This window comes from Notolabrus celidotus, chromosome 19 (genome assembly GCF_009762535.1).
Source record: "Notolabrus celidotus isolate fNotCel1 chromosome 19, fNotCel1.pri, whole genome shotgun sequence".
In the NCBI taxonomy this organism is placed as follows: domain Eukaryota; kingdom Metazoa; phylum Chordata; class Actinopteri; order Labriformes; family Labridae; genus Notolabrus; species Notolabrus celidotus.
In genome coordinates this window covers 7,215,379-7,237,651 of record NC_048290.1, presented here as the reverse complement: position 1 = coordinate 7,237,651, position 22,273 = coordinate 7,215,379, and the positions used below count along the sequence as shown (strand labels likewise).

Sequence of the window (22,273 nt, the reverse complement as noted above, 5' to 3'; positions counted from 1 at the left end):
GACAGTATTTTGTTTAGGGCTTACAGCGCCTTATAAAGAAGAAGAAGAAGAAGATACTTTATTTATCCCCAGGGGGAAATTGAATTTTCTCACTTGTGTTATTTTTCGGTCATGCTACACATATTTTTTTTTTGTATATACATACAATGCACACACATGCAGTGGACATGCACTTGAGGAGAGATGACAGAGTGAGGATGCTGCCATCAACCAGCGCACCCCAGGCGGTTGGGGGTTCGGTGCCTTGCTCATAGGCACCTCAGCAGTGCCCAGGCAGGTGAACCAGCACCTCTCCAGCCACCAGTCCACTTGCTGAGCTTCGTCCATACCAGGACTCGAGCCGACGACCCTTCGGCTCCCAAGTCAGGTCCCTATGGACTGAGCTACTTCCGTCCCCACCAAGTTACAGGTGCTGAAGCAAAAAGTGCCAAACCATACCCGTTCTCCCCTCTTTAAACGTCAAGTCCCAACCCTGTGTTTTCAGCATCACACAATCATGTGAGGCTTCACCTCAGGTAAACTTATGGATAAAAAAAAACCTCCAGCGTCTACACTGAACGCCAAAAGAGGGCTTGAAAAGCCTCGATATTTGAAGTTTTAGAGACTCCGGTGGTCTTAAATCTGGTTTCTGTGAAATAAACGAGGCAGTTGCCCCAGTTTATTGTTCTGTTTCATCATTTATTTTCCCATTGTGGTGAGGGTGCTCAGCTTTACCTCGAAACACGCTTCTTCTAGAGCTGTCATTCCAATTAGAGGTGCGCGAGGATGTCACATACAGTCATTAACACCTTCAGACAAACGTTAAACCTTGTCAGGTTCCCTCATATACCGTGGCGATCAATGTGTCGCAACTTTGAGCAGATTTAGGATTTCCATCTGCTTTTCTTCATGATTTTTTTCCCCCTGCGTTTATCACAGAATCAGTAGTGAGCACAGATTTCCCCACTATCTGCTTCTGTTTGGTTTGCAGGGAAAAGGAGGCTCTTCGGTGTGGTGGAAGTGAAGTAGCAGGCGTGGAAGCAGCGGCACAGCAGTCGAGGGCAGGGCGGCACAACGAAGGGAACGCTGCCTCGGAGCGCGCCGCGCGTACCGAAGGGACGCTGTGATTGACAGACGGAGGCACGGAGCGTCCCGCGCGGCAACACGAGCGGAGCAAGCTAATCTCCGAGTAGGGCTACCACTTTCGTCAAAGGCATCTCTGTGATACGCCAGCAAGAGCTGCCTGGTGCGAATAAAGGAGGCTCTTATCCATCCTCTGGGATCGGAATATCGAGAGACTTCTCGCCGGGTAAACGAGCAAGAGAGGAGCGCGGAAGCTCTGTGATACACCATCCCATCCTGTCTTTACCTGCTCGGGTGCAACTGGACTGAGTCTGGGCTAACCCTGGAGTCTCAAAGTGTCCCGGGAACGGCAGTGGACGGACAAAATGGTCCGGTTGCACTTTGCAATTTGAGCCAGTGAAGAATTTCTCGATTCATTCTTATGGAGTAAAAAGGACTGCATCCAAAGATTCCGGGATAACTTGGGAGTTAATTTTTCCTTTTTGTTCAGTCCATTATTACTGTGATTTGAATGACAAGTTACAAACACTGGATCTTTGAATACAGTTTGAATTCCTCCGGAGTGGAATAACGGCCAGATAAGCAGGAGACACTCGGGAGGAATTTTGGTGCGTAATTCGCGCGTTGTGTGCGGTTGCTGAGCCGCCAAGTAGTTGTGCCTCCCTTCTTTTTTACAATACAAACACCCAATGTTCCTTATGGAGTAGTCTGAATCACAGGTGAAGACCCAAAGAGAGCTGGGGTTTTTATTCTCTGCTGCCTGGAACACACAGGCGGATCTGATGAGCAGCTTCACCGTAGGATGGTAAATGACCGATGGGGAATCATGAACAGCTCTTCTGAACTCGAAGATGGCACTCGGCATAAAAACCAGGTACGTTCACAACAGCCTTACAGCTGCGCTATGTGGGGTTTGTGAGGAGTGGTGCATTCTCAGTGCTTGGTGCAGTGTGAGCACGCTGAGTTTGGTGATGTGGCACACGCGGGTTAATCTCTGCACAGGGGCTTTTCTTTCCTTCCGAGAACTCACACTTCTGCACCTGTAATTATGTCTGATCTCATCCACAGATCTCGCAGCACTTCTTGAGATACAAATAGATCTACAGGGGGTGGGGGGAAATGTAAAATAACAACAGGGGATTCATTGGCGGATGAATTGGCTGATTGTTGTGTGCGCATCTCTGCGCAATCTTCTCCAAGTGTTCCAGATCCTCTCCAACCTGAGCTCTGCTTGGACTGACTGTCTTAGAAATCGCCTTATGTGTAGTTTAGAGTGTCAAAACGAGATCCCAGAAATCCCTTCAATAGCTATTAACACTCCTCAGCTCTTTAGGCCAGTCTCCCCGTGCAGATGAATTGAGACAGGCGCGGACGTGCGTTGAGTTGCAGCCAGACAAGCTCACTTTGGGGAATAGTCGATGTGTTTTCACAAGGTCAGTAGAGGGCTATTGACAGTCCGGGAGGGAGAGGGAGGGATAGAGAGAGAGAGAGAGAGAGAGAGAGGGAGGGAGGGAGGGAGAGGGATAGAGGGCTCCCTTGGAAAAGACAGAATCGGATTGCGGGGCTCTAAGAGTGCCTGGCGCTTCTGGACGAGCAGACTGATCTACCTCTCTGGTATCCTCTTACCAATATTGGATTTAGATTGCATGCGACAAATCACAGAAACACAGAAAGGTGCTGACATGATAACTTCCTCACACCGACACAATGTTACATCTTTGCGTTTGCATTAAACAACTGCTTAGCTGCTCCCTGTTTTTTTTTTTTTTTTATTTCTCCACGAAAATGAACATCAGGTGGAAGCAGACAAACATGTTTCAATTTCTCTTTTATCACCAAGTTCCCTAAAGCAAAATGGCTTACTCAGAAATAATGCATGCTGGCAGTTGTTCTGACTAAAGCATGTGGGCTGTGTCATTCAAAAAGTTGGGAGACAACATGCTCATGGCGTATTTTGATTGACTTTCAAAGCGTGACAAGCAGAGGCGTGTCTGACCTTTTTAGAGTGGGGTGGCCCCGACCTGGATGGAATGGGGGGGTCAAATGTAAGTGTCAGAATATGATTTCCGGTAGCTGTTTACGGCTGTCATTATTGTGCCAGGTACAAATATACAGATTTTGACATGGCTAATAGATTTTGGCATGTCAAATGACATTTTGAGGCAGGGTCTTGCCTAGCCTTACCCCGAGGGTGACTTAAATGTAAACCAACTCAATGGGCCTTGCTCTATTAGGCTTTAGGCAAGCAGCTTTTCTTTGATTTCAGTGTAACTCATTTTGTTTTGGGATACCTCACTATGACTTTTGCAGATGGATTTCAATTAAGAGTCATTAACACATATAGTGTTAGTAGTTCAGGTAATTCTGATTAATGGAGAAAGAAATGCCAAATTATTGAATTCAGGCTTGAGTGAATTGGCAATATTTCATGCTTGATAGTGAATCAAAGTCAAAGGTTATGGGTTGGTTGTCTCAGATGGTAAATCATAACTAGAGGGGTCATGCCACCCAAGCCCCCCCTCAGGACACACCCCTGCAGACTGGTTTCAGATTATATCTGGCTTTCTGTTTTGAGCTTGAATAGATTTCATTGCTCAGTCTGGGTCATATTTCGGTGCACTATGATCTGCACCCATGTTCGATTCCTTTACATTAGTATTAATTGAAAGAGGCCTGTGGTTAAATATGTATAAATCATTCTTCTTTGATTTTCATTCAACCTCTGAGGTGTGGCTGATCAATGACTAACAAGATATGAGCATCCTTATCCCTCCTGCCTACAAGCTGCTTATATGCCCCTTTTGTGTCCACTTAAAGGTCATGTGAATAGCAAGTATCTCTGCCCTGGGTTTTAATTAATGGTAGTGGTCGTTTTTACCACATATTCTTTAATCAACTGGCTCAGAAAAAAAAAAGGAACCTTTGCATGAGAAATGATATCCAACGTGAATAATTCAGACTCTTTTTTCATTTCTGTGTTCTTAAAGAATAAAATCAGAAAGACTAAGTGACGCTCTGATATGCTGACTGAGGATGAGAAGGCAAAAAATGCGTCCCATTACTCCACACCATTCACCCCGGATCAGACAGCATCGGGGCACATTGAATGAGAGGAGTTTGCGGCTAATGTTGCTATCAGTCCCTCTCCCCCTTCATCTCCTTCTTCTGCTCCCCTTATTTCACCATCACACACACACTGATGCACATAAATACTCCATCTCTGCATGAGTGTGTGTGTGTGTGTGTGCCAGGCTGTCTCTCCCTGTAATCTCGAGCAGCAACAGCAGACCTTTATCTCCAGCCTTGCGCTATTGACACAGTCATTTCAGACCCAGTGGGGAGGGATCAGTTAATAGAGATCTCTTGCGGTCTCTTGTTTGTTTGGATATTGCAGAACACAGGTCTCATATTTGTCTGCTAACTCTGCATATTTGATTTGTTGCTGTAGGTGTGCTAACAGATGGAGGCCAGAGGTTTAAGTGCTGCTTCAAAAAAACGCCTTGGAGTCTAATTGCGTGTGAGGCTGCGTGGTCAGAGACGCTCCTTACTTTTGTTTATTAAACGAGACTCTTGAAAGGACACAAAATGGCCACCACCAGCAGCTGTATAATGAGTCTAATGAGAAATTCAAGAGGGAAACTTTCATTCACTGTGTTTGAAATTAAAATGAAAGAGAACCCAGATGAGTCAAGGTTGCAGGTTGCAAAAATAACCATAATAATGAGAGACAAATTAAACTGAAAGGTGCACAAGAATAGTTGCAGTTTCTTTGAAATGTCTTTGGTAGTTTTCACGCCTTTCTTTAAATTCACAAGAAAGATGTAATTCCCTTGAAGAAACACTATGAACAAGGGATGCAATATTGTGCTGTAAGAACAACATTGATTTCTTTTGAATGGTTGCCAGATTTCTTATAGGGCTGTTTGCTGTGGCTGTTTCCATGGCATCATTCTTAGATTAGCTGCAAATTGAGTTTGAGCTACTTGTCATTTTGCTAAACTCAATGCATCAGCTGTCTTATGTGCACACACGCACACACAAACATTCTGTGCTTTATACAGGTCCTGTTTTTGTGCTCTCTGCCGCACATGGCCCATGCATGCACACACAGGCACATATATAGCTGAGACGTCAGTGAAGCCCAGTTGGGTTGCCCACTCGACTGATCAATACCACTCTGAGAAGTCCAGACTTTCCAAAGCACTGAAAGGATTGTTTGTGTTCGGGTTAGAACACCGTATAATAATACAAGAAGAGTGCCTTGCCAGCTCACACTGTTAAATGCACACACTCGCACAATGCACTGAAGGGGGTGTATATTTTTTCCGACAATATGTCAGCCTTTTATAGCCAGCGCCTCGCTGTAGAACAACAGAACAGCACAAACAAATCAAAAGTCACGAGGTGCGTCAATAAATTAGCAAATCAGCCAACAATCCTCAGGATGTTTATGCATCTCGAATACATCAGACACAAAGCTGTTAGAGAAAGAGGGGAGGGAGGCCTCACAGCACTTATATGAGAAGATCACACTCTGTTGCGCTTGTTTGTTTGTTTGTTTTTCATCTGTGTGAGGAAACCTAAAAGTTGCAGCTCCTGCTCTCAGCAACTGACGTACAAAGTAGCATCTCAGAATCAAAGTTATTGTCCATGTTTTAACATTTCCAGTAAGAACACATGCAAGCATCAAATGTGATGCAAAGTGGCATTTTTCCGTCTTAACACCATCTTCGGCCAAGTTTAAATTTCCACAGAAAAGCATGTGCCAAGAGTGGACATCTTAGCCAGACAACATTTGTGACAAACAGCCAAGATGTCTTTTTTTTTTTTTGGGCTGTTTTGCCAACTTGAAGGATTAATGTTAATTAAATATAACTGAGTTAGTTCAGTAGTCATATTAGGATGAAATCAACAGCTGTCAGCTTAAACTTCCACTTTCAGCAGCTTGTTGAAACACTGTTGTGTTAATATTTGTAGCTTTTGGGACTTACAAACTTGAAATGCTTGATTTTGATCGATCCTTCAGCTCAACTAATGTTGCATTTTATAATTAAAGCTAAAACATGTTTCTCAGACTTGCACCTTGGTACTTCATATTGCAGGAATTAAAGACATTTCTTCATTGTTATGTACCCCTAACACTGTAAATGACTTTCTATCACAGTACAGTGAGCCCAGAGGTGAGGCAGCTTTGTACCGCATGTGTGAGATGTGGGCTTGCTGGTTTTTGTGGGTGCCCATGTCAAGCTAATGAAGCAGCTGAGCTTGCTGGAGGTATATAGGAGGCAGTGTGGACTGGAGCAGAGCAAAGCAGAGAGTTCTGTGGTTCACTGGGTCTGTGATTTCCCTATGGGGGGTCCAGCTATGGCAGCAGTGCAACTCTAACAACCTCAGATTCTGACTCCCCCTCCCACTCTGGGTGGCACTGAGGAAACACCCGCCAGCAGCCCCGAAATGGCTTCATCACTGGGGTAACTTTTCATACACTAGGCTTAGGTGGCTCAGCGGAAGCATTCATCTGTGCAAAACTGAGATGTTTTTAATGTGATAGGAGAGTTTGACGAGTGCACAGTGTTTCTGTGTTTGCCTGTATATGAATACATTGACTTCTTTCTTTGACAGATATTTTGTAGCCTAAGTCTAGCAAGTTTTTATCTGTTGCTTAGTTGCAGAAAGTAAATCGGCAAGTTACACCTAGTCAGCAGAAAGCAGCCAAACAACCTCAGGTTCAAGTGCAGTAGTTGTGAAAAGGTCCCATTTTTGTGTCTGCTGCTCTGAGTTGAATGAAGCACCTTTTTCATTCAATGTTACAACATCATTTTGGCCACCAAAATTTACTAGCAAGTTTGTGCAAGAAATAGGGTTGCCAACTCTCTCACTGCTAAATAAGGGACAGGTGCCATGGTGGTGTGAGCATGATGTGTGAATTCAGTGCATATTCGTATTCTGATTCACCTGGAAATGCAGAAAGTGTGTGTATTCCCTCTAATCCTTACTGTATCATTATGTAACCTCATATGAATAAACCTGAAAGAAACCTCAATTTGGCTCTTTACATCAAAAAACATGCAAAAGAAAAATGCAATGCAAAAGAGGAGTATGACTCACCAAATGTACTTTTTCCATGGATACTTTTTGCTGCTCTTGACTGACTCAAGCAGTCTTTTGTCCTTTTGCACAGCCAGAGAGAAGTCCTTACATGACAAGTCACAGTTTACAGATATTTGAAGTTCATTTTTTTGATCAGCTCTGTGCTGCATCTGTTTCTTGAGTCTGACCATTTAACGGCCATCAGAGAGAAAATCCTCTCCACACTTTTTTGCAGGACTTGGCGCATTTGCACTGTATAGAACTGATGCATGTGAGGGGCCCTATGATTGGATGACAGGCGGTGTGATTGGCCCATGATCTGCCACTGCCATTTTATCTGATCTGGGATCTATAGAGTGCAGTCTGCTGTATTTACAAGAGTTAATAGTCAGTATACGGGAAAATTGAGGTACCATATTGTGAAACAGACCAATTTAGCCCAATATACGGGATGTCCCGGCTAATACGGGACAGTTGGCAACCCTAACATAGTCTTTAACAGACAGCTTGGTATGTGTGTGCTAATAAGATTCTATAGCACTTTCAAAATGTACTCCTTCTTTCATCACTTTAACTCAGTGTTTCATGATGTCAAATGAAACTTGGATATAAAATAAACGTACTAAATTAGCTACAGCTAGCTTCCTGGCTAATATCTTCAACTAAATGACAACTAGTCAGTTAGCTAATTAGCAGAAAACTAGCCAAGCTGAGTGACTTAGCCTCGACACCAGCTGTCTTTTAACTTGTCTTTAGGAGGGCCAAAACATGGAGGATGTAGTATCATACTGTGATATCACAGATTATTCTCCCCTCTGGTTTTTGATCAGTATCTCTTTGATGTTTTCAAACACAGGCTTGCTTGCTTTAGTAGTGCTTTGTGCATGCACTACTGAAATTGTAGGCACTCTCTGTTATGGTTTGGTGTTGCTCTTTTTGTAGTACCTTGATGAAAGTGTAACATAAATCAATGTTTTGTTTTAACACCTGAAACTCAAACCAATCTGAAGCCACTGAAAATCCACACCCTTTGATAATTCAATTGATACCATAAACATGACTTGCTAGCTAACGGCGTAACTTGACGACTCCAGATTGTTAGTGTTAAGTTTTGCCGGTTCTCTTCTCTCGTTAGTCAGTTAGCTAGTAGGCTGCTAGAATCTTAGCTGAAGCTAGCTGGATTAGCCAAAAACAACTTGGAATATAACTGAACACAGATTACATTGTTGTACAGATTACATTGTTTACAAAAGATGCGGCCTGTTGGTTGTTTATCATTACTGGCTAACTGTCTGCATTGGCAGGCAGCATTTTTTGAGCGTATGCTAAAAAGTTATAATATAGAATGATTATTGTAATTTAAATATATATATATATATATATATATATTTTTGAATAGTAAAGTGGCCATAATGTTACTTAAAAACATTCATCAGTCCTAAAAAATGTAATTGTTATGCCACAAAAAATATAGAGTTGAATAGTCTGTTTTAGATAACATCCTACCACTCAAGTAATGGCTTCAACTACAGACTAAATATTATGTTGGAGGCACCCTCTTGTTTCTAACATAGATCTCTGTTGTTGAATCTAATCTCAGTGAAAAGATTTTTAAATGTGGGTATTTTAGTTGCTCTGCTTTTGACAGAATGTTTTTAGCAGCTGTAAAGACTTTAGTGTATTTGTCTGGATAATTTCTTCTATCAATCCATGTAACCCTTTAAACAGGAGTCTTTGGGTGGGACTGGAGTGAGAATTATTCAATTTATCAGTAAAAAAAAACAATCCCTCAGTGGCATTGATTTCACTGTAGTACTGCACTTCATATCAACACCGCCTTTTTATCGGCATGCACTATAATAAATATCAAAGCCTTAATGTTTCGCTGTTTTCTCATCTTCCAGAGGGAAAGTCAGCCTCACACTAATGGCTTCTCTTCTTTTGATCCTTATTCATCATTACATCTTTATTTTTCTTTGTAGCTTTGGACATATCTATAGGCAGTATTAGTATTTTATAGCTGAACCCTTTGCTTGTGTGTTGTTGAAACGTGGGATCAAAACCTAAGTGGTTTGCAGGAGTGTGGGCCTATTGTTAGAATGACGGTATGAATGTGTGAGAGGAGTGTGTGTGTCGGTGGATCAAAGCGGTAACGAACCATTACTGTCAAGTTGTTACGTAAGTGAAGAGTGCTTTTACATACAAAGTGATTTGGGGCCTTAATGGAGTGCCGTGTTATTTTGTTTAGGTCTCAGCTGCACACAGAGGGAGACATTTCGTGTAAGGAACATTTACAGAAACCCCGTAAAACCAGAGGTTTTTTACAAAAGTGAAGGTTCTCAATGACAGCAGCTGTTAACTGTGCTTTTGGCCTTGAACATCCTCTATCTGCCTTTGTTATCTGACCTTCATGCTCTGATGTCTCTTTTCTCATTTTCTCCTTTTCTACTGCTTGTGCTGACGTGAATGGACAGGAAATTTCAATATAACATTTTGAGAACTGCAAGATAAATGAAAGGCCTTGAGATAGAAAAAAGGGGGTGAGGTTAGGACGAATTGAACAATAATGAAAACAGGAGCCGTTTAAAGAGCAAGTCTTCTGATACAAAAACTGACATCTGAGATGTCTTTGTTACTGCGTTTATTGCAGTGTCAGCTATCTTAGAGTACACCCCCGCCTCTCTACCCTCAAGAAATCCACTCTCCAGTGCTAATGTTAACAATGTGGCAATATTTAACAAAAGGAGATCCCACCAGTGGAACTGTGACGTGTTCAACAAGCAAGGTTCATGAAAAATAAGCACACAAGTAAGGACATGATCTAGACACGGCAATCTACCACAAAATCTACCCTTCGTATGATTACTATTTATTGAGACATTTATACATGTCTCTTCTTTTTAGCTTTGTGCTTATCATACTGTTAAAAAAAAGGTTCCACAAAAGCCAGTTCTTAACTTGAGAGTGCAGACAAATGTGAAAATCTGGGACCCTTCAAAATGTTCTCATCACTTGCCAACAAGAAGAAGCATATTGTATTTAAAAGGGAAAAGAAAGAGAGCCTTGAGCTAGCAGCAAACTTGAGTGTAGAGAAATGAAGCCAAGATGTGTAAAAGCTGCAGTTCTTCATGTATCCACTTGAGGCTGGCTGCAAAAGATAAGAAATCCCCATAAGGTCCCATGTTAAACTGCCCATTTTTACATAGGGCCTCATACAGTATATTGCCCAGTCAGAAAAATGGATAAATAAAGCTCATTTACTTATTTGAACACAGTATTTAAAATAACACTACTGAGATTTTTTTTAAAGGCATCCGTTGAGATAACATATGGCTACAAATTACACATAAATGACACAGAAGTGAAATGTATCAGTTGACAGGCTGCTGACAGAATAATTGTTTCCAATCACTTCCAACCAATCACAGCTCATTCTCACGACAAGGCGGTCCATTTGAACCAGTCTCCCCTCTCACTGATACCTGCTACACCTATGATTCTGTTGGTTAAGCTTTGCCTCCTCCACCCTAGCCTCCTCATCTCTTGTTTTTTTATCCTGGGGGATTTTGTATTGCACTCCTGAGAAAGCCATAGCATGCTGCTAGGGTAACCTGGGAAGCACTTGATACAGCGGAGCCTTTAGCACCAAGCATGACTGTATTCCCATTGGGCGATAAATGGTTAAGATCTATGATGAGAGTGTTCCTGGCTGAAATTTTCATATTTTGGGATGAGGTAACAAAACATGGGTGTGATGTAGCTTTTGACCAGAAAGCGGGTAGATAGGTTTACGGACAGTTGTGTTGAGTCAGCATTTCCAATGTTGCACCCACCAAAGTTGGCATCCATACATCTTTTCTGAAAGCAATGGACGCTGCAGATTATATAGTCTATGGCCCTGAGTAGTGCAGTCCAAAGAAAGTCCATACAGGTTACAAGCACTATTACAATGTTACAAACCACAGCAAGACCATTTGTGGGCTGTGGTGCATTTTGGGAATCATTGCTGTGGTTCATTGGCCCAGAAAAAACCCCAATGGTAGTTTTTGTGTGCCAATGTTATAGCAATACTATATGGAATATTTTACACCATTAAGCTAAATTGTATGCAAGCCTTCACTGTCTATTTCAACACAAGCAATCTGAGTGGAGAAGTAAAGCAGAAGGCCTTCCTGCAAAGTCAAGAACTGAGAGAAGTGGGAAACAATCTTATCTGAATGAAACACTCAGATTTATGAACTTGCAGTGTATGTTGTTCTGGCTTTACTGATCATAAAGGGACGATTTATGGCATTCATTCACTCTATGTGTCATCTCTTGGTGATTTACAAAGGGTAAAATCAGAGCTTGGTCAAACCTTGGAAGCTTTAATATTACATCTATACAAGATTAAAAGTTTAATAGCACACAACTGTTGAAAAATTGTTTTTAGTTGAGTTAAAGTATCTCAAGAAAAATAAAGAAATATCTCTGAATAGCAGAAAAATAATGAAAAACAAGAGCAGGAAGATCTCCAGACAAAAGCTGAGGAATAAAAATAAGAACAGGAGTGGAAAAAAAATAAAAGAGTAACCTAGAGTAGAGTAGAAAGGACAAAGGGGGGGAGGGGGGGGGGGGGGGTTGAAAGCATGAATCACAGTAGGTCCTGGATCAGCGGTGAGCTGGCAGCAGGCAGGTTTGCTGGGGGCACATGTACCTTTACAACATGACGCAGATGTACCCCAGCTGCTCGAAATCCTACATGCTACCTACAAAGCATTGTTATCAGACAAACACACAATAGATGTAAGAGAGTCTTTTTTGCACTCTTGGAGCAGCTACGAGGCTTATCATGGAAGCCTTAAAGCAACACCAAGGGCATCCAAAACAACAACTGCAACAGAAAGTCAATGTAATTGAATCGTGATTTTTAGTAAGTCTGTTGGTTTAGCGCACTCCGCATGCTTGAATCCACTGCGTATGTGTGAGTGAGTGTGGGTTTCAGCACATGCACTTACATGTTCATACAGTATGTGTGGGCGAGAATAATGTACATGGTGGCAGCGTTCCTCTCTGTGTCTTTGTGCCTTTTTTTTTTTGTGTGTGGATGTGAAGAAAGCAGAGCCGAGCAGGAGACATTAGGGAGGTACCACAGGGCAAGGTTATACTCTGTCTCCTAGAGCATGTATTGATAGATGTGTCAGCAAGCCGACCTGATGGGCAGGGTTTCACAGCAGAAGAGCTAAAAGTGTGAGAGAGAGGGAGGGAGGGATGGAGAAGGAGACGAGGCAGGCTGAGGCATTAGATTTCCATCTGCAGGATTCAGCCCCTCATGCATGTTTGTGTGTGTGTTGGTCTGTGTGTGTGTGTGCCAGATTTGGTCAGACAGCAGGGGCATGAAACAAAAAACACTCCAAAGGAAAGATAAATGTGCTTATTTCACCTAATATTTTACTATGCAAGGCTATAATATCGCCATTCCTGCAATTTATCTCTCAACTTCCCTGCTAAATCATCATTAAAAATGCATTGGAAATCACCGGTGAGAGGCAAAGGAGAGGTGTGCAGATGGAGGCAAAAGAGTGGGCTGGAAATGAGGCAGAGTGGTGGTAAAGAGAGGGATAGGAGAGAACGAGAGAGAGTGTGCGTGTGTGACAGAGCTCTGTCATCTTGATGGACAACTAGCCAGGCCCATTCTGCTGACAGATTGGGCTCTATCTCCATATTTGCAGTCAGAAGTGTCCAATTCCCTCCTGGCGAGTTCAGTGTTAAAGAGCTTTGTTCAATTTGACGCTAGAATCTTGATCAAACAGAGATGGGAGATAAGAGGTCTGCTTTTACGGTGACATACTTACCCACAATGTAATGGACTCCTTCTCTTTTTTTCTCCTCCTGGGTTTCGTCATTAATCAGCTCAAGCGAATACCCGTGGATGCAAGCGTACATGCTCCACAAATCAAGCTCACATGTAAGCCCCCGGTCTCTGTGATGGGTTATGTGTGTGACGTAGAGTGTAGAGCAAACAGTAAATAACAGGAGAATTAATTAGACTCTCAAAATCCGGTCCATAATTCATGATAAATGAAGAAGTTTAATCAAGCAATAAATTTACTCCAGCCACCGGATCTGGGGCAGAAAATATGACGGTGCAGAGGGAGGAAGGATGATGGTAATGCAAAAAAAATGAAATAAATAAAATAACAGGTTTATCCCACAACTGCAGTGAAGGCTGCTGGAATACAGACAATGAATGGCAGCTGATGAGTAAAATGATGATGCCAGAGTGTTGCATCTGTTCCACTGCTAACGTGCAGAGTACCAGGGTCAGATTGACACTCTGGAAATTCTGGCAAATCCTAGATGGCACTGGTACAACCAGTGCTGTGAGAGAAAAAAATAAGTCGTCTTCTTGTTGAAAATACACTTTATAGTCATTGCATATAAAATGATAATACTCAGTTTAGCTGCAACCCACTCCATGGCTGCAAAACAATGATTGCACATTTGCACCTTTACTCACACATTTATTAGGATTTTGGCACTAATACACATATCATTTCCAGTAAAACCTACCTAAATGCAAAATTAAGTGTAACAAAAACGTGCTTCCAAAGTGAAGCCAAAACACCACAAGAGGCGCTCACATCTTGCACTGGCAACATATTTTGGATGTATGCCAAAGCATGCACCAAATCGATCCGCCTACCGAAGCTGTGGAATTGAAGTCGCACCTCTTTCGCTAAACAAGTCACACATTTAACTTACCAATAAAACAGTGAAGATCCCCTCAGGCTGGTACAGCCCACAGCAGAACAGATTATTGTGCTCATTTGGAGCACACACTCAAGGTTATGGGAAGTTTAATGACTCTTGAAAAAGTAATCATTACATTTCCCCTCGCCATTCCTCCCCTACTCTGCTAGTCTGGAGTCCACATTAGTAAACAAGGCTGTCAATCATGAAGGTACATCCTGTCTTTGTAGCATCAACTAACTATGGTAAAATTCTGGTGTGTAAGATGCAGTCTAGTAAACGGTCCTCCTGTGTGAAGACTTCCATTCAGTTCAGCAATGTGCAGTTTCTGTACAGATGTGCAGCTCCTGCTAGTGTCATCTGTACAGAAACTGCCAACCATCCTAAGAGGTGCAGCCTTAAGGCTGATTTATACTTCTGCATCGTTCCTACACAGCAGGGGCTGATGCAGACATGAGCACCACATACTTGTGAGGCGATGTGTCCGTGTTGCGCAGCAGTTCTCCCCTGAAACTCTTGAGGGCAGTGCGGTCTCTCTGATAGGTCACCTGCTTCAGGCCCCGCTACGATCTCTGTTTACTAGGGATGCAACGATATCAAAATCTAATGGTGCGATATTGTCACGGTATTAAGGCCACAGTATGGTATTATTGAGGTATTGTCAAAAAAATAAGATGACTTTGAAAAAATATCATGTGTTGAAAATTAAGTGCCAGGAATGATAAGGATAAACGCACTTACTGTAATTGAACACAAACATAATGCTCAAATGTTCTAATCACATGTATTACTACCAACAGGTATTTTCAAGTGCAAAGAACAGTGCAGGCACATCCAGTGTTTAGAGTAACAAGCAAATAAAAAAAGTGTCTTTAAACTTGACTGGAATTTTGTAACTTGGCTCAAGCGCGTTCACCAACCTTTTAAATCCCTCATTGTCCACCACTGAAAACAGCTGCAGGGTTATGATTGATCAAGTGCCTTCTCATATCACTTGTATTCCCCGACTCGTAGACGATCGCGGTCTGGCAGTGTCTGAAAACAGTTTTTATTGCATGTCCGTCATGTTTTCTCCTCGATCGTTTTTGTTTACTGCAAAACCAAAATGCATCCATACCTCTGATTAAAACTTTGCAGGAGGTTCCACTAGTTTAAGTTTTCCGTTCCGCTACCCCTCTGTGCTTTCCGCCATCTCTTCCTGCACTGTGAAGGGGATCATGGGAGATGATGTTTGCTTCTCAGACCGGCCCACTCAATGGCGCCTGAAAAAAACTACACTAACAGGAGTACTCCGAGTCCCTGTTTGATACCGCCACATGCCACGGTATTATTGTGAGAATTCTGAAACCGAAATACTGGGATATTTACAATACCGTTACATCCCTACTGTTTCCTTTTCCACAGCGATTCAGAGCGTGCTATGTTAATCAAGGAGGTGCACATCAGCTATGTGCGTAGGCCTCTGCATAGGTACGGGAGCTACATGGACCCCCGGTGTACGCTAAGCCATCGATTCGACGCAGAAGTATAAACCAGCAATGCTACCCACACCTGAAAGTGGATCCACCAAAATATCTTCAGATGTCAAGAAGCAAGAGAAGGGTTGAATAAAGTATACCTAAAATAAAAAAAAATTAAAAATAAAACGCAAAAGCAAAACAAAAATTGAAGTGGGAAAATATAGAGACATAAAGTAATTAAGTCTTAAAGCTGATGTGCAGCACTTTTAAACCAAGGCATAACTTATTGGAAAATATTATAGGTACTGTTACTGATATAACTGCTAACTGTATCCAGTGACTTCATCAGTCTTCCAGCACCCAAGGAATAGCAAGAGGTAAAACGTATTCCTTTAGAATACAGGTGAAAGCTGTGGAGGACCTCTAATTAGTAATTTCATTAGCCTAAATTGTTCTTGTAAACAGAATTAGGCTACAAAGGTGGAACTGTATCTCTTCCTCATGGTTGTGGACAGTTAATTTTGTAACTGTGTTATCCACTCAATTAAAGGTACCCTATCATCATTTTAGCCAGTATAATTATAACATAAAACATTTTCAACCCTGAAATACTTAGAAAAGAGAACCACTTAGTGTCAGACTGCCCAAGTGCCTGTGAGTTAGCTGCTTTACTCTTTAATTCACTCATACTTGCCAGTCTCTCCAAAATCACATTATTGGTCCCCCTCTGAGCCAAATGGTATCATTTCCACAGCAAGCCCACTTCATATATTTACCTGCTAATGACTTGCTTAAGCTAACGTTGACAACATAATAGCATCATTATGGGCCAGGCGCCATCAGGTGTCTCAAGGTTAATGGCAACATTAATTGAGTAAAGGATGAAGGCTGAGAAATTCTCTTTGTCCCTTTCGAGTGGTATCCTGGAGCTGAAAGCAGGGTCAAAGTAGGAGAGATACAATCAGAAAAACTTCAATACATGCCGTATTTTCACAGTTACAACTTTAGGTTCAGGGACAGACACTTTGCTCAAACATCAGCTGTGAGTTGTTGAGATTCTGCACCAAAAAAAAGTGGATTCCCTGGTTGAAAAAAGTATGTCACAAGGAATGAATCATATGCTATATATTGTGGTTTGCACAGATTCAGTATCATCAGTGCATAGTAGAACTTCTCCCACAGAAAGAAACGGCATGTTCACTCAACTGAAATGAAAATTTGATTTGTTTTTAAATCCGTCATAAGCATATTTATATGGAAACTTCATAAAAGAGGTATGGCGACTGATAGGAGGATGAGAAAAGCATTAAGAGTGGGGATTGTTTTAGGAGCAAGATAAAAATGAAATGATGCATAAAAATATTAAGAAGCAGACAGACGGGGAGGCAAGCACAAAGAGATGCAGCGATGTATTTATTGCAGCCGTGCTATTAAAGAGTTATGACAAACTCATGGCTAATATATTAACAGACTTATCCACCAACATCCATTATTTATTCATCATCAAAAATTCAATCTGGCAGACTGTGCGCCATTATTCAGCCGTGCTTGGGGAAAGTGGCACATTTGAATAAATGAGGACTTGTAGGCCTCACTCCTGTGGCTTGTTGTTATTCCAAAACCCTGTCTTTAAATTATTCAAACATTAAATCAATCAGAAAAAATGTAGAGGATGGATTGAAGTTGAGAAAAATTCGATCCTAAACTTACACAGCAAGATTTATTACATTTCCGGGAAGACATTTTTCATAGTTCTCGTCCCATTAAAACAAAAACGGACTGATCAAAACTGTGCGAAGAGGCTCTGTCATGCACCATCTTTTTTTTTTTTTTTTTACTTTTCATCAGCAGAGAAGGAAAACATCATGTTTTCTGCATGTTTCAAATAGCATCTAATTTCTGGACAGTTTCTGAACCCCCTGCTATGGCTGCAGTAGACATTCTCATATTTACTACATTTGGTGTTTCCTGTTCCCTCTGGTGGAATTCTGCACCCCTCGGCAGTACCTAAGTCTGAATGAGATTGGATATGGAAATGTAGAGTGCTGCAGCCTAGTAGTTTCTGCTGATGTTGTGGAACTTGGCAGCCATGAGAGCAGGACATATTCCTTAGAGAAACAAACACTCTAACATCCAGACACCTCTCTGCAAACAGACACATGCAACTAGACATATGCACTTACTCTTTAGTTAATGTAGAAAGGCAAACTCATTAAAATTCTACACATTTTAGTCTGAAAGATTTCTAACATGAACATATAAAGCTAAGAATTTAACTCAGTGAATGTTTTTGTCCTATTTAACAGCTAAAAAACCTGGTACTGACTTATTTTCCTAATGCATCATATTAATCGTGATTAAAAGACCGACAGCAATAATAAAACTGTGCTGAAGCAAGCTAACAGTAGAAATTAAGCTAGCTACTCTACGTTGTTGGCAACTTCAGTTTAGCAGTCAGCTTAAAGACAATATTAGCATACTTAAATATTTACAGTGTCATTGCTAACTTGAATAGTGTTTTATCATTATGTCAGCTGAATGCATAGGCATGCTAACATTTGCTAATAAACACAAAATATAGCAAGTCAGTATATCATTATTTTGAAGAATACTTTGGTTTTGCTGTCTTTGAAGATTTAAAATTGTCAAGATTGTGACAATTGTACACACAATTTGTGACAAATGTTTTAAAACTCCCCCTGTGTAACTGCCACCAACCAAAGAGCTGTTAATAACTTAAGCTAGCTGCCCTTTGAGGTTGTCATCAACTTAAGCTCAGCAGTTAGCGAAATGCAAATCCCAGAGTACTTAAGTAATAACGATGTCAGTGCTAACATTCTTATTTTTTATCATCATGTTAGCTGAGTGCGCAGGCTTGTTGACATTTGCAAATTAGCACTGAGCACACAGTTCAGCGATTCAGACTAGATTGTCATCATTTTGAAGAATATTTGGTCATGACTGGTAGTCTTGAATGATTTAAAACTGTCCAATATGGAAAATGTATTAAAACCATACAGTGGGGAAGACAAATGGTGGGACCAATGTAACTGCAACCAACTAAGGACTTGTGGGAAAACTTTTGCTAGCTGCTCTTTGAGGCTGTCAGCAGCTTTAGCTCATCAGTTAGCTAAAATATCATTATTTTGAAAAACATTTGGTCATGATTGGTCGTCTTGTTTGATTTAAAACTGGCAAAGATAGAAAATGTATTAAAATCATCCTGTGCTGGGTTGCAGATATTGGTGCAGCCATTTGTCTCCCCCAAAGCGATGTTTGGGAACTTAAAGGTTGACAAATAACATCCCAATAGAGTGGATAGAAAGGAGTATATATTGTTATGTGCACCAGCCAAAGTAAAAGGCCAACTGACAGTTGAGAATTGAGAAATTACAGCATTTTATTTCTTCACAGACATTTTTTCTCACATTGATGTAGGCAGTAGAAATAATGACCACCTGTACAATATGTACTTTTCAATCTTATGCAATACCCACATGGACACCCGGGTACTAATGGCAAGGTTGGTTGAGATTGAGTAAGAGGACTGTTTGTGAAACGCTGCAGGATTTGGTAAAGCTCAGTTCTGTTGTATTTGATTGCAGTTATATCTGTCTTTGTTTGCAAGAACCTTCCCCAGGAACATTTTCCCTAGATATTGCAGTGTTCAGTGACTTGGCTGAGTTTCTGTTGCACACTCAACTGCGGCAATTGGATCTGTACAATACAATGGAATCCAATAAATCACAAATGGTCCAAAACAGAAGTTTAATCCTCTCTGAAACACTGGCCAATAACCGAAGACAAGCTGACCAGATTTGTACTCTCTTTTGGAAGTATCTCGCTGTCAAAAATCCCAAACAGTTCTGTTAAACTGGTGTGTTCTATAAGCCTGTGTGCTGTCTGAAGGGGATGAAAGAAGGTCAAGTGAAGTGCCTCCATCATTTTTCAAACCAAGGTACAACCTGTCTGCTCAATGTGTCCTACTTTTTTTTTTTCAAACTTGTCCAAAATAGTTGGGTACGAGTATAGATAGAAGCTCAGAATTGTTGCAGTCCCTTTCAAACTTGGCGCACAAGTTGTGTTTAGTTAACTTTCCATTTACAGTGGAGCGTAAATAAAGAGAGGACTCAATAACCAGATCTGGAATGATTTTGGTTGTACCCAGTTTTATTCCAGCCACATAAAGGGAGTATAACAGACCTCATTGAACCACAATACGGTCGTATCCTTGCCATTCATTGCTAGTATTCATTTGCGCTGTTACAGTTATTATTTGTCCTCCATCTGTCCATTTTTTGTGATTTTGGAGGGATTTTTTTCTGTTGAGACATTGAGTAAAAGTCTGCAAATGCACACTGAGAACAACAGCTAAAATGAAGGGTATTTTTCTTCCACACTCCCTCACTTTCATCTTGATTTTTCATCAAAAAATCTCAGCAGAACCTTCCTGTCTGCACTGCCAGATACTAAGGTACTTGTAGTTGAAGTATAAGTTGGTCTGGTAATGAAAGCTCTCGCAGAACTTGGCAGCACAAGCACAGTCTCAGCCATTTGTCTGCCACCTTTAGTCAAATCTCCCTTACAGATGTAATGACTAATAGATGAAGTTTGCAAGAGATGGGAATGGATGAGAGAAAGTGCAAGGGAACAAATCAGAAAAAAAGTGAGTAATATTTGAAGAAGGCCTTGGAGGAAGTTGCCAAAAAGGTTGTCTTAGTCTTTTTCTTCCATCATGAATTTGTGACTTGACAGAAACAATAATTGTCACATAATCACTGACGGACCTTAAATAGTCCTTCAGCTTTATTTAACTTCAGATGCTGTCTTTCTTTAATCTACCCCACATGTTACTAATGCTCTTGCTCTCAGCCTCACTTTGGGGAATGGAGTCTGGCAGGCTCATCATGGGCCTCTGTAATGTGCTAACATAAGAAATCAATCAGGTTCACAGTAATTCTACAACCCCTCAGCCCGCATTGATTTATTGCAAATGTGTTGAAGATGAAGAGAGAAAGTCTTTAGCACCACAGGGCAGTGTGGTCAAGGGGAGTGGATTTTGGCAGCAAGAAGGATGATGGGACAATGACAGGTTTGGGATGTGAGGTGAAGGGGAGGGGCTAGCAAAGAGGAGGGGTCTGACCTTTTGTTTCAGGAGGCTTGCAATATCCACCTCGGGGTCGTTGAACTGTCTATCATCAGCCAGAAGCTGGAGGAGAAAATGATGATAATGTTATTTCTATTTTTAGAGGGCTGTGATGGGTTTGCTGTGCGCTGTGGTTTTTCCAGTATGCAGGTCATGACAGCTGGTGTCAGCCTGTAGAGGGAGGGGTCAAGGGTCACAGAGATGATGCTGGCTTTGATTCCAGCCTCATGCCTCAGGTAACTAACCTGCCATACGTAGTTTTGTGTTGTAACTTTCACATCTTGTTTTTTTTTTTATTTGTCTTTTCAGAAAACTTCTATTATCTTGTGCTTTGTACAGAAAAGATTGAGGGAGAAATGTATGAATCATAGGGCAAATTCTACACACAGATTGCTCTATAAGACAGGAGAAAATAAGACTAACACAAAAGAGCATGTGTAAATTAAAATGTAATGTGAATGAGGTTTAAATGCAACAAAATGGCTAAAAAAGCAATTTAATTAGTTAAAAAGAAAAGATGCCATTAGATTGACAGTGATTTTGGAAGTTGTACTGAATATATCAAGGATTAAAGGACTTATGTCTCAGCAGGATGCAGAGAAACTCATCCATGCATTTATCTTTAGCAGACTAGACTACTGTAACAGGGTCTTTACAGGACTCCCTAAAAAGTCCATCAGACGGCTGCAGCTCATACAGAATGCTGCTGCTCGAGTCCTAACAAGGACCAACAAAGTAGACCACATCACTCCAGTTCTTAGATCCCTACACTGGCTTCCTGTCTGTCAGAGAATAGACTTTAAAATCCTGCTGATGGTTTATAAAGCACTGAATGGTTCAGGCCCAAAATACATTGCTGATCTGCTGCTACTTTACGAACCACCTCGACCTCTGAGGTCATCAGGTACTGGTCTGCTTTCAGTCCCAAGAGTCAGAACGAAACATGGTGAAGCAGCGTTTAGTCACTATGGACCACATATCTGGAACACACTCCCTGAAAGCTGTAGGTCCGCTCCAACTCTCACCTCTTTTAAATCAAAGACTAAGACTTTTTTATTTACCTCTGCCTTCCTATCTTAGCTCATTTTAACCCACTTTAAACTAAAATTTGAATGTAATTTTTAATATATTTCTAATTTTCCTTTTCTTTTCTGTTTTATCATATTTGTCATTTTAATTGTGTTCTTGTATGCCTGTCTGAATGTTTCCAATGCTTTTAATGTTTCAATGTAAAGCACATTGAGTTGCCCTCGTGTATGAAATGCGCTATACAAATAAAGCTGCCTTGCCTTGCCTTACTGAATTGTAGTCTAAACTTAGATTGCATCCTTAATGAATGTAAGAACACAGATCGGTGTGATTAAACAAATCTGCACATGAAAAATGAAAAAAATATTGCGCAGGGTGTAAAGAAGTATGATGGGACAGTAGAATGATCCTAATATTGAAGTTGAATATTGCTCAAAATAACATGAATATAGCAAGATACTGAAAAGTAATATTGGCCCTATAACCACGTACTCTGTATGTTTCACCAATCTTGTGAGAATCCCATTAGCAATGTAACTTCGATAAGTCAAATGAAGCAGAGAGGATTATGGGGGTGTATTGGAAAAGGTCTTGAGATATGATATGATGCAAAAAGGTATGGTATGCTATGATACAGGACTGTATGATCCCATACGCTTTGGTACAATGCAAAATACAAGCTGTTGCAATCTGATACAATAGATTAAGATACAATTCAATAAGATATGAAACTAAATAAAGTGACACCACACCT

At 41.1% G+C, this 22,273-nt stretch overlaps 1 protein-coding gene across 9 annotated transcripts in view; it reads left to right on the top strand.

Moving 5' to 3' along the window:
* Positions 1-22,273, top strand: part of fibcd1 (fibrinogen C domain containing 1) — a 237,168-nt gene that overhangs the window by 76,156 nt on the left and 138,739 nt on the right. For 8 of the 9 annotated variants that reach the window (XM_034709573.1, XM_034709570.1, XM_034709572.1 and 5 more), the window contains one exon: positions 971-1,936. In XM_034709573.1, the coding sequence (XP_034565464.1) occupies positions 1,865-1,936 (72 nt within the window). In that variant the 5' untranslated portion in view covers positions 971-1,864. Of the gene's footprint in view, positions 1-970; positions 1,937-4,510; positions 4,533-22,273 lie in introns of those variants that run through there. The other variant, XR_004634899.1, reaches the window with a different exon arrangement.